Below are 12,463 nucleotides of genomic sequence, written 5' to 3' on the forward strand. Positions count from 1 at the left end.
GACAATGCAAGGTATTAAGCCTAAGCACGGGAGTGCAAAGCATGTGGATACTGTTGCCATATATATGCATATATGTACATGTATATGTATTTTTTTCTCTACTCACACATACACATGTTTGCATGTGTGGGCTATTCCTAGAAGGGTACACAGGAAGCCCACAATGGTCACTGCTTCTGGAGAGGGGGCCTGGGGGGCTGGCTGGCAGGTGACTAGAATGCTGCAGCTTAGCTGTTGGGAAGCCATGAAACCACTGTGGCCACCACAGCTCCCTCCCTCCTAAGGCCGGCAGGCCGTCACCCGACCCAACTCTCCTCCTTACCCTGCCCACTCTTCTCTTACAGATCGAAACCCACAAGCTGACCTTCCGCGAGAACGCCAAAGCCAAGACCGACCACGGGGCGGAGATCGTGTACAAGTCACCCGTGGCGTCGGGGGACACGTCCCCCCGGCACCTGAGCAACGTGTCCTCCGCCGGCAGCATCGACCTGGTGGACTCGCCGCAGCTCGCCACCCTCGCCGACGAGGTGTCCGCCTCCCTGGCCAAGCAGGGTTTGTGATCAGGCCCCGGGGCGGTCAATAACCGTGGAGAGAAGAGAGTGAGAGAGTGTGGAAAAAAAAAGAATAATGCTCTGGCCCTTCGCCCTCTGCCCTCCCCCAGCTGCTCCTCACAGATCGGTTCATCGGTTAATCACTAACCTGCTTGTCACTCAGCTCTGGCTCGGGGCTTCCAAATCAGTGACCGGAACAGAGCCAAGTTCAGCTTTCCAAATTGATGGGTGGGCCAATCCTAATAAAGTATTTTTAAAAATGCTCCAAAAGAGGGCCCCACCCAGAACTTCCTTGGGCAGTTACTTTTCTTTTTTTTTCCCCCTCTGAGTGGAAGAGGGAGAAGGGAGGCTCTGAAAGCTGCTTCCGGGGGCTCTCCAGGCCTGGGGGGGTGCCCCATTCTGGGGGTGTCCCCGAGGCAGCAGTGGCAACAAGGGACTTGCAACTTGGCACATTGGCGGAGCCACAGGCGCAGGGCCGCCTCTGGAGCAGGGCGGAGCGGGCGGGGCCGGGCAGGGGGCGGGGAGGGAAGGGAAGGGGCCTGTGTGGGGAGGGGATGCTGGGGCCTGCCTGGAGGGCAGCGGGCAGGGCACAGCCTCCACCACTCACCGCAGACCAGGCAGACCAGGCAGTCCTGTTCTTGGCGGCTGGGGATCGGCTGAGGTCCCTACCCTCTGCGGGGAGAAGGGACGGGGCAGGAGAAGGAAGGGGATGGGAAGGACGTCGTGTGGGTCACCTCCTTGGAAAAGACTACCGAGCATGGCCTCTTCCTTGCTTCTCGCAGGGTTGGGGGGTCCTGAGCTGAGGGGCTTCTCTCTGCCCCCTGGAAACCCCATTCTATTGAGTTCTGAAGGTGGGAACTACAGCCATGTTTTTTGGCCACCTCACAGATCTGGGACTTAGGGCTAACCAGTTCTCTCTGTAAGGACTTGTGCCTCTTGGGAGCACCTGCCTGTTCCCGAGCCTGGGCCTCTCCTCCTTCCCACGGCCATGGAGCCCCCCGTCTGCCCCCGCCACGCCTGTGTGTGTGCCGTGCGGAGCCCGGTCACTGCCTGTCCCCTCACTACGTCACACTGAGTTCCCCGCCTCACCACCCACTCCTTCTCGGTGATGGACATTGTTCCGACGGGGAGACACCTGCTCTCTACCAAGGGGGAAGTCAAGGAGGCCGAGGTCCGGACACCGGGGACCTCCATCTCTCTGAGTTATAGGCATCCAGCTGTGTCCCTCACAATGGACCCCACGACCTTACTCAATTCTCTGCCCCCACCGCCATCACAGTCACAAGCCAGGGTGGGGTTCACAGTGACCCTGGATGTTCATGCCTTGTCTGGGCCCGGTCCCCATCCAGTGCCGAGTTGGCAGCAGGCTGGCCGTCCCGGATGCCAGCGATGGCACTGGGGCAGGCGGGCAAGGCCCCCAGGGCAGGACCACGCCCCCGCTGTCCCCCACTTCTGCCCCAGCTTGTGACTGCCAGCCTCTCGGAGCCCAGCCGCTGCTCGACCCCAAGTCTGTGTCATCAGCCCTCCGCACCCCGAAAAGGGAAATGTGCCCCCTCGGAACTGGTTCTTACCCCATCCCAGCGGGAAGCAGGGTGGTCTGTCCTGGAGCAGCTGAACATATACATAGATGTCGCCCTCCCCTCCCCGTCCACACCCTGTCGCCTTGTAGTCTGATTTGTCTGTTTATGCTTGGATTCACCAGAGTGACTCTGATAGTGAAAAGAAAAAAAAAAAAAGGACGCATGTATCTTGAAATGCTTGTAAAGAGGTTTCTAACCCGCCCTCGTGGGAGTCCTCGGTGTCTCTCACCCCCCAGCGGGACTCAGATCCAGAAGGCCCACGTGGCTCTCCCAGTTGATGAAAGATTTCCGTCAGCATCGTGGATCCAGCAGAGACCAGATCCTGACACTGGAGAACCCTCGGCTGTGAACACCTGAAGCCCAAGAGAGGACAGCAGCTCCGGTACCCCCTCCCTGACCCGGGGCTCCCTTCTGTCAGGCAGAGGACGTGTCTTGCGGTGAAGATGGCCCCAGAAAAGGCCCATAGCAGCCCCCAGAGAGGGTCGGACAGCTCCCCGCATCACGAGTGCCCACTGGGGCAAGGTCTGCAGCCCACCCCTCAGCTCCAAGCTCTTCCTCAGGAAGGATGGTCCAGCCGCCCACCCAGGGCCCTACGGCCACAGCAGGGCCTGGGACGAACGACCGGCCCCAGCTTTCTGACGTGGTGACAAGTCAGGAGACACTTGCTGACCCTCTCCTGCCACGGGGACAAGGGAAGCAGCCTTTGTCAAAATCTGTTTAAAGGAAATCTCAACCTTGGTCCAGGTCTGCCATTTCTGGTGTGGGGACAGTCAAAGTCAACCCTGTGGGGCTGGGAGGGTCAGTCTGGGGTCGGCTGCTCCGTTTGCAGTCAGAGCGTTCCATGCCAGGGATCATGTGGGCCCCAAACATCCCCCCATGAGGCTCTCCTAGGCTCTCTGAGTCCCAGCTGGTCTTGGAAGGGCTCTGAGGAAGGAGGAGGAAATGGTGTAAAGATGTGAGCGATGTGGCCCCTCCTTACTGCCACCGATTTTGGCCGTGTTCCTTGCACCCCTCCTTGCAGCCTCGTGTCTGGCTTTCCAAGTACTTCCTTCCCAGAGGGCTCTGGAATCGCCTGTGTTGGGATCAGCCTGAAGATCATGGTTTAGGTGATCAGGTCAGTTGCTGGCAGGGAGTCTGCAAAGGGATGCTGGCTTGTAACCTTAAATGAGGACAATCCCCCCAGAGCTGGCACACCCCTACCCGTTTCCTCCGGAGTCGGTGTCCCTCATCCACCTGGTCCCCTCAAGCTCTCCACTCACTTTATCAATAGTTCCATTTAAATTGACTTCAGTGGTGAGACCGTATCCTGTCTGCGATTGCTTGTTGTGTTCGAGGGGGGAGGGGGGAGGAACCTGTAAGATAGTTAACCACTGGGCAAAGGGGTGCAGTAGTCCGAAGCCTAGTAACCCTTTCTTCGTGATTTCAACCACGGGTGCCAGAAGTCCCTTGGGATTTCGCCTTTCCACTGACAGGTGCGGCAGGCTGCCAGCTAGTTCTCCTTCCTGGCCAGGTGGTGAGGTTTGTGGAGGAATCGAGATCCGGTTGCTGTCCTGCTGCCCTTTTGCAGGGTCCCAAGCCCATAATCCTGCCTCCCAAAGCTGCTTTGAGGCATCCTTTCCTCAAAGTTATTGGCACCTCCGTGTCACCTTTCCCACCAGCTCCAGACACACAGCCTGTACTTCTAACAGCTGCTAAGATCTTGTCACCCTTTGATCTCTGTCCTCGGAGGAGAGCAGAGAGAGGCAGGGACGAGGGCAGAGGTGGAGGTCATCGGCCTGTCCTCTCTACAGAAGTGTGGCTTCAAGAGCCTTCTGGTTTCCATTTTGAAAAGGGTTTACCCTGGGCACCGACAGTCTCACCTACCGGACCGAGCCCCGTGAATCTGCAGTGGGGCAGGACAATTTCTGGCACTTGCAGGTCCCATGATTTCTTTGTTAATTTTGAGGGTGGGGGGAGGGACATGAAACCATCTTAGCTTAGCTTCCTGTCTGTGAATGTCCATATCGTGTATTGTGTGTTTTAACAAATGATTTACACTGACTGTTGCTGTAAAAGTGAATTTGGAAAATAAAGTTATTACTCTGATTAAATAAGGCCTTTGTGTATGGATTTAAAGGACCAGAAAAGGATGTTACAATTTCTAAGTCCCTTCCCAGCCTTTGGGAATTTAGCTCAGGAAATGACCATACTGTTGAAACCAGGACGTGAGGATTTACCAGCTGGCTCTGGGGCCCTGAAGGTGAAAGGACTCTCAGGCTTGTTTGTTTCCAGTCGATTTTCTCATTCTGGTGCTGGCAAACCATCCTGGTCCAACTCAAAGGGCAATAAATACCCTTGTGGCTCAGCTCACAAGGCTCAGCCTGTAAAAGACCCAAACCACTGCATTCAGACCTGAGAAGGCAGGGGTAGCTCCGTGAGATCTCTTGATCCGTGGAAATGAGTGGAGAGGCCTGGGGCTGAAGCAGGACACTGACTGGGCTGGTCAGTGGAATGAGGGGCTCTGGTTCCTTCCAGGATCAAAGCTGCTCTCCTCTGAGCCTCATCTCAGATGGAGAGTGCTAGATCTCCATTAGGGATCCCAAATAGCCCCTGGTGAGGCTACAGAGGAAAAGAAAAGCAGACACGCAGAACCCATCGTATTATTGTTCCTTCGTGATTATGTCAAGGTCATAATGTTCAGGCCTTTGATTTTTCCACAGTTTCAAAATAATCACTTTTCTCAGCTTTTCCTGAGATGCTTTAGCCATTGCAGACAGAAGCTTAAGTACAGCAGATCTTAACTGCGAACTACAGAAGCAGCAACAGGGCAGCCAAAGACTTCAGAACTTGGGTAAAAAAAAAAGACCAAAAAAAAAAAAAATTATATATATAAAACACTCAGGCAGCTTCACTGGCTGTGTTGACCTGACTGCTGTGAAAAGGGAAAAAAAGGAAGCAGCGAGAGAACCAGGCCCGCCCACTTACTCATCTTCTACAAAGAAAATCAAAACTTTTCTTCTTTCCTCACAAGAAAGCTGCTGAGAACCAGCTCAGGCTCTGTGCAAAGTGTATTAAATCCTCAGTGATCTCAAACCCAGAGGAGGTCAAAAGTGAGATGTGAAATCTCCACTACAGAGAAATTGGCTTTCTTTATAATCTTCTCCTTCCTGGCCGCGCTGGGTCTTCGTTGCTGCGCGCGGGCTCCCTGCGGTGGCTCCCCCTGCTGCAGGGCACTGGTTCGGGGTGCTGCTCGGGCTTCAGCAGTCGTGGTGCGCGGGCTTAGTTGCCACTCGGCATGTGGGATCTTCCCGGATCAAGAATGAACCCATGTCTCCTGCATTGGCAGGTGGATTCTTTGTCACTGAGCCACCTGGAAACCCTAGAGAACAATTTAGATTGAAAAAAAAAAAAGCCACACTGCGGCTGGCCTCACCAGAGGTAGGCACATTAAAGCCAAAGTATAGAAACGAAGACCCAGCGCAACCAAAAAAAAAAAAAAAAGGAAATGAACTTTAAAAAAAAAAAAAAAGCAATGGGTCAATTACTTATACCCAACCACCACCACCTTTCCTCCTGACATCTCTTACCCGCCACACCTATGAAAACCCACATCCCCTCTCTGGTGACCATCAGAGGAGCCCACCTGTGCCCAGAAGATGGCACGGAGTCTTCCCAATGTTCAGTGCCAGTCAGAGGAGCTCCCCCAGCAGGGCAGGTCCTGACCACGATCACCACGTCCAGTGACAAGAAAGGCCTGGCATACTACGTTCTGTCACTTTTTTTTTATTATTTTTTTCAATTTTTCCTTCCTTTTTTTTTTTTTTAAGCACTAGTCTGTGCTTTGCGAACAGAATCAAGACATTAACAAAGATCAGCTTCTCTGAAGAAAAGCATTTCTATAGAACAAAGACAGCTACATGTTCCGCTGCCAATACACAGCTCAAAGCAGGAAAAGAAAATATTTACAAAATACAAGTTTTTTTTTTTCCATTTTTGATTTTGTTTTTTTTTTTTTTACAATGCTAAAAGGGTTATTCAGAATTTTCAACCTTATAAATAGAAGAAGCACTTTATGCATAGGGATATGGTGCATTATTGTTTTTTTTAAAGAAACAATGACAAACCCTTTAACTTGCAAACAGAATCAAAAAAAAAATCACTAATGTTGAAAATTGTGAAAAAACCCCAACATTAAGCAGTTTGTCTACTATTTTTATACGATTACAAAATGGCAAAAAAAAAAAAAAAAGTCCTTATTGCCCCCCTTTTGGTGATGTGATCATAGATGAGACAGGCACACGGTTATCCCAGGGGGTGACGGGGAGTGACGGGACCCACAGCAAGGACCAAGGACCAGACAGTGTTCCACAGGCAAAGGAGCTCGAGAGAGGAAAGGTGGACAGACACCGACAGGGAACCGGACTGGCGGAGGAAGGGATAGGACCAAATGATTCCAAATGACCCCATCAGTGAAAACAGGATTCCGGAGGGGCGATGGCTGCTCATTTCCCAGACTCCCTAGAGTGAGAGGAGTGGGAAGACCCTACACCTCCACAGACCAGGATAAGTGGGAAAAACGATCCAAGGGGAAGGACCAGGTGTGGGTGTGTGTCTGGTGTGGGCAGCAGATGAGGGGACTGGGAAGGATAGGGACCCGAGCAGCCGCAGCCAGGTTACTGCAGTTAAGGAGTCAAGACAGGGACGACTGAACGCAGAGGAAACCCTGGTAGGTCTCCAAGATCTGCGGGACAAGGGGAAGCCATTCTGTCAGCTGAAGGCTGAGTGGGAACAGCTGGCAGGGCCGGTCAAGAGGCTCTGGTTGGGGTGCTCCAGCACAGACGACCAAGGAGACCCAGCTGGGGGGCCAGAGCTGAGCCAAGCCACAGAGGGGCGGGCCAGCGAGAGCCCAGAGCACACTGCTCTCCCCAACCCTCACCTCAGGGGGCGACACGGAGCTGCAGAGTCCTTCCCCTCTGCCCACCTGGCTGTCCCACCTTGCCCACTGGGGCAAAGGAGAGGGGTGACCATCCGACATGGCTAAGTCCAGTGATTCAACAGTGCAGAGGAGGTGCCGGGACCAGGCCGGCAGGCTCTTATCCTGAACTTCTGTTTGCCAACTGGAGGAAGTGCTCAGGTGTGTGACAAGAAAACATGGAAACCAAAACAGAACAAAAATCAAAACAAGAAAAAAAAATACCAAAGTAGAATCTAAATTCCTTAAATTCACTAAAAACTGTGAAAATTTTCGGCATATGATGTTTGAATATCAAACGCAGAGATTTCTGAAGCTTTAATGCCAATAGTTAGTGAGTCTGTTTAGATTCTCGTATCCCACTCATCTGTGAGTTGGACGCTGAGCTGTGACTGTGGCCGTCAGATGCCGACTCTTGAGGGGAACGACAGGAGGCGAGGTGGGCGCCACCTCTGTCTCCCGGCCAGTCTTGCTGCCCGAGGTGCGCCGAGTGCAGCGGGACGCCCGTTCCTGTGCATCCAGTTGGTCCTCACTCTCCGCCTGGGGGCTGTATGCCAGGGGGAAGGTCCGCCGCTCCCACGGCTGGACGGACTGTGGGCAGACAAGACGCCATGGTGAGGACTGGCCCCAGGTCTGTGAGCTCTGGGGCAGGCTTGGGGACGATTCTCAGAGCGGGCACCCTTGTAACAAGGGCCAGTGTTCCATGGCACCTTCAGAAGGTCAACTTCATGTACAGTCCCTTGTCCCCTTCAAACTGGGGATGGGGGGGTGGTCCATAAAATGAAGGTCCATCTTGGGCAGGTACTGGCCCCCCAACTGCCCCATCTGCCGCCTCCAATCCCACAGAAAGGTGTCGCTGCTCACCTGCTCGTCCAGCCCCAGCTCTGGTGTGGAACAGCGTGTGTCTTCGCTGGCCAGGTGTCGGAGGGTGTCCCGAGCCACGGGAGTGAGGGGGGGCCGAGTGCAGCTCCGGGCTAATCGGGCTCCTGGGGGACTGCCCGTGGGAGAACTCCGACAAGGAGTGACTGCTACTGACATCCGGGGAGGCAGGCTGGGGGGTGGAGGGGTTGGCACAGCCCAGTTGGGGTGTTGTCCGTCCATCTGATGACCGGTAAGACCTGTACCCCGAGAAGTGCAATCTAAGTGCCCGGTGACAGGGAGCTTCTCATCTATTCATTTTTGGGGTTGGGAGGTGGCAGGCTTTTGTCATGCCAAAAAAAGCCAGAAAAGGTGGCATGGCATGGCATGTGTGACAAAAGCCTCCCGACCAGCAGAGCTGAGGCAGACGGACACCAGCAGGTGTCTCCTTGGAACCACCAACCCTCGCTTCCCCCGTCACTGTGCATGGGGCCAGGCACACGCTATGGGCAAAAAGCGAGAACAAGAGCCCTAACCCCCCTACTTGAGAATCCTGAGGGCTGCTCACTGTAACATTAAAGGAGAAAGGGGAGGACAGGTCTCCCAAGTCAAGGGGGACCAGAGAGCTGTGCACACTCTGCTGTCCACAGAAGGTGGGCTGGTTCGGAGGCTTCCAAAGCTCCTCCCACCGTATCACCAGACCCCCCTCGATCGGCCTCCAACTTCCCAGATGGCCTACTCCTGGAGTTGGGAGACCACCAGAGTTTGTCATAACTGGACAGTAACCACTCAGCGAGGACCCAGCGTTTGACTACTTATGCCCGCATGGGTCCCAACAAACACCAAGGAATGTGTGCATTCTCCACCACTGCCAGGGAGGAACACGAAGAGCAACCAGGTGAGAACCCATGGACACAGCTTGGGCCCGAGCTCCCCGCCGACCCCCCCGGCACAGGCCCTGGGGACCTGGCGCCTGCCACATCACCTGCTGCCTCGCCGCTGAGGTGGCACACTTGTGGTCCACAGCCAGCGAGCCCTTTCCATCTCTTCACATTTGGCGTGCAGAGCGGCGAAGGCTGCGTCAGACAGGTCCTCGATCTGCAAAAGAGCACCTTTGTGGACCCCCCTTTCCGCCAGGAAGTCACATTTAAGTGGGGGTAGATCAGTTCTAGAAGCAGCACATCGCCTCCCTCCTCCCCCACATACTAGGCTCTTCCTGGTAAGGACAAGAATACAACGCAGCCTGCACTGGACACCCACAGGTCTTGAAGTATCTGCAGTGTGTGTGCTCTTCTAAGAGGACCGACCATGCCATTACCTCCTCGTTCTCCTCGTCAGGACTCCCCTTCAGAGACCGAAGATCAACCTCCCGCCAGCTGCAAAACCAAGAAGGCAGAATTGTGAGAACACAGGCAGTCGGGCCAGAAAAACATATGCGCAAGGGAATGAGCACTCGCCACCTGCTCTCCCTGGGCCTTCTCAGCCTTGGGGGACTCTTTCCATCAGAGGCCTCACACTCGATACCCACAAGGGCCAGAAACAGGGAAAGCAGGCTGAGGGTGGGAGCAGAGCTGGGGGACCGACGAACTCAAGCAGAAGAACCTGTATAAAGGGGACCAACGCTACTCAGCACCAACTGGCTGCCACCACATGGGGATGCATAGACACGGTTGCCCAAATTTTTGATTTGTCAACAAAAGCTGGAAATAAAGATTCCTATGTGAAATCTTGCTTTGATGCTGACAACAAATTCAGTATTTTAAAACACATCTGTATGCATCAAACAAAACATGTCTATAGCCAGTCTGTGGCCTGTGGTCTGGTTGGCACACATACAATGAAGAAAATTATATATAGAAATAATTTAAAAAAAAAAAAAAAAAAGAAAGAATTTCACTCTGATCCCTTCTCTTAATGACAAAAGCCAAGGCTAGGCCCCAGTGAGTAGGGGACAGGGACTCAGTGACTAGGGGACAGGGAAATGGCAGTAACAGGGAGAACAAAGAGCAGAGCCGATCGTGCAGGGCTTCTACCTGGGGGTAAGAATTTCCTTGTACTGGAGCTTCTCTACACGGGTGGTTGCAGCAACAGACATCGGGATGACAATGTTGTTAATATCGAAGGAGCTCTCTCCCCTTCTCCTCCTTACTGGCTGCTGTAAGACAAAGGCAAGTTTAAAAGGGAAGAACAATTCTACACACATCAAATCCTAAACCTGAGATTTAAAACAGGATCACCAATAACCAGGCACCTGGGTCCCTGGGGAGGGCCCAAGCAGGGATGACAGCAACTGCCTGTGCTGTGTGGACGGTCTCCCACCAGCAACGCGCTCAGGAGGAACACCAGGTGGGTCCTGAGGAAGACCTTCCCAAGTCTCACCGGCCACCCTCTCACGTGGAGAGACCTCTCCTCAGTGTCACAGAGGTGGGTGTCCTGGCACCCTGAGACAACTGCCACAGTTTAAGACTCTTCCACATACCTTTAACAACCCCCCCAACCTGTTTCCCCCCCTTTTATCTCTATGACAGAGACCCATGGTGGAAAAAGCAATGCTTAAGCCTAGAGCTAACTCTCTGGACGAAAAAGATGAACTCTTCCATCCTGAAAGATGCCCCATGGGAGGCTCAGCTCAGTGATCTGCTAATCTTGGTTGCCATGAAAGCACTTCCTTCTCGCAGATCTGAACTCTTCAGCTAAATCTGTGCCCACCATCTGCTGAACCCTTATGTGAGTTCCCCTTTCTGGCTATTATTCTTAGGGAAAAAGCTGAGAGCGTTCTAGCTCTATCAATGCAGAGAAGTGGAGGGAAATGGATGAAGAGGCCTTGGCTGTAGAGTTCACACTCCTGGAGAAAGGAGATTTGCTCCTACAGGAAGTTAAGATCAAACTCCTGGGAAAGAACACTTAATAAGGATCCAACATTAGGGAGCAGGGGCGGGGCCTTCTGCAGCAGCTGGGAGACCGGAGGAGGACTCAAGCAAGGAGCCAAGGGGCACGGCTTCTTAGATGGAGGGGCAAGTCTGAGGGCTGCCTGTGCCCAGATAGCAAACACCCTGCCCTGAAACAGAGACTGGCAACTGAGCTGTGAGAGGCCAGAGGGAAACAGTGGGATGACAAACATGCTGCCATGGCGACAGCGCAGCTGCAAACACCTAAGGGGCTGCATTCAAACCCAAACCACCAAGTGTGGGCAGCCCAGAGGGAAGGGGTCAGTGAGGGGAGAGTGGGGGGAAGAGGCTGTTTCCCTCGATTTCCTGTTCCCGGAAGGAGATCCACGACCGATCCATCCGATCATTTCAGGACCTTCTCAGAGAATGCTGAAAGGCAGTATTTCCTGGGCCAGGATCTCAGCAGCTGTCACCTGCGATTTCAGGTTATCACAATGTCTTTTTCACCTCATTTTCTTCTGCTATCAATGAGAACAGACTGTCCCTGCCTTCACGAATTCAGGGTAACTGGCTGACCAGAACAGCTGAAGAGACCTGCAAGCCTTGCCTGGCTGAGGTTCAGTGGACTCACCCCCACATGTCTGCTGAACTCACACACTCCACTGCAGGAAGTGTACCCAAAGGAACCTCAATAGACAGCTTTCCCTGGATTGTGGTCAAGAACAAGTGTGAAACTGCCGGCAGAAACAAGTATGTATTTTCCCTGAATCTCCTTGGGTCTGCTGTCAGTACCTTCAAGGCAGGGAGACAGGAGCGGGCTGTGGGGTTCAACAGGCTCAGCCCCCACCCCACATGTAGATGCCCTAATTCCAGAAGACACTCACATGGTCTAACCTAACTATGTTCTCCTGTTTAGGACCGGAGGTGGAGGGCAGGTGATGAGAATGAAGAGAGGTTCCCAAACCTGGCTGCCAGAAGGTGAGGCGCAAGATGATATTTAAAAGAGAAAAAATAGGTTCAGGGCCCCATCTCTTCTAAACCATCAAATCAGAATATCCAGGGCGTCCAAGAAGGAAAAAAAAAAGAAAAGAAGACCCCACCGGCTCACGTGGCTTTCCGCGGCAAGCATGAGCACACGCCCCATCCCCCTCCTCCCCACTCCCTCCAGTGTCCTGTAGCCTCTCACCTTAACTACCTGGCCTATCACTCTTCCTGCTATTAAATAAATCCAGATTCTTTGAAAAAATATGGCCAACGAGAGCCTCAAAGGTCAGCACAGTGGTATATACAAAATTGATGCTCATTAGATAGTAAGCAAAAATTTCAAGTGATTCAGGCCTAAGTTTACATTTTCCAGGCATGAGAAAGAGGCATGTGAAAAAACACTAAAGCTTCACCAAGTCGAGGATCTGAGAGAAGACTTCCATTAGAATTAGTCTCTGTAAAATCCTTTGTTTTTCTGAGACCCCTGCTAATGAATACCTGGGCTTACCACAGAGACTACACCGCTATGGAGATAAAACCTGTGGGTGTGGGAGGGGACGAAGCAGGGAGGAACAAGGTCATCTGGGAAAGACTGTCCGATTTTTAACAGCAGAGACAGAACGATATGAATTCCCACCTGATTGCAGAGCC

General features: G+C 53.1%; 2 protein-coding genes across 16 annotated transcripts in view; one reads left to right on the forward strand and one right to left on the reverse strand.

Annotated features, from left to right (window-relative positions):
* The window catches only part of MAPT (microtubule associated protein tau), a 119,292-nt gene extending 115,071 nt beyond the window's left edge, over positions 1-4,221 (forward strand). For all 15 annotated transcript variants that reach the window (XM_043904923.1, XM_043904922.1, XM_043904920.1 and 12 more), the window contains one exon: positions 345-4,221. In XM_043904923.1, the coding sequence (XP_043760858.1) occupies positions 345-560 (216 nt within the window). In that variant the 3' untranslated portion in view covers positions 561-4,221. The remainder of the gene's footprint in view (positions 1-344) is intronic.
* Positions 4,222-5,877: 1,656 nt separating this feature from the next.
* KANSL1 (KAT8 regulatory NSL complex subunit 1) overlaps positions 5,878-12,463 on the reverse strand; it is a 172,888-nt gene continuing 166,302 nt past the window's right edge. The window contains 6 exon segments of the mRNA XM_043904919.1: positions 5,878-7,673; positions 7,947-8,036; positions 8,038-8,200; positions 8,926-9,038; positions 9,259-9,316; positions 9,974-10,095. Coding sequence (XP_043760854.1) covers positions 7,446-7,673; positions 7,947-8,036; positions 8,038-8,200; positions 8,926-9,038; positions 9,259-9,316; positions 9,974-10,095 — 774 coding nt within the window. The 3' untranslated portion in view covers positions 5,878-7,445.

Source organism: Cervus elaphus, chromosome 5, assembly GCF_910594005.1.
Source record: "Cervus elaphus chromosome 5, mCerEla1.1, whole genome shotgun sequence".
Lineage (NCBI taxonomy): Eukaryota > Metazoa > Chordata > Mammalia > Artiodactyla > Cervidae > Cervus > Cervus elaphus.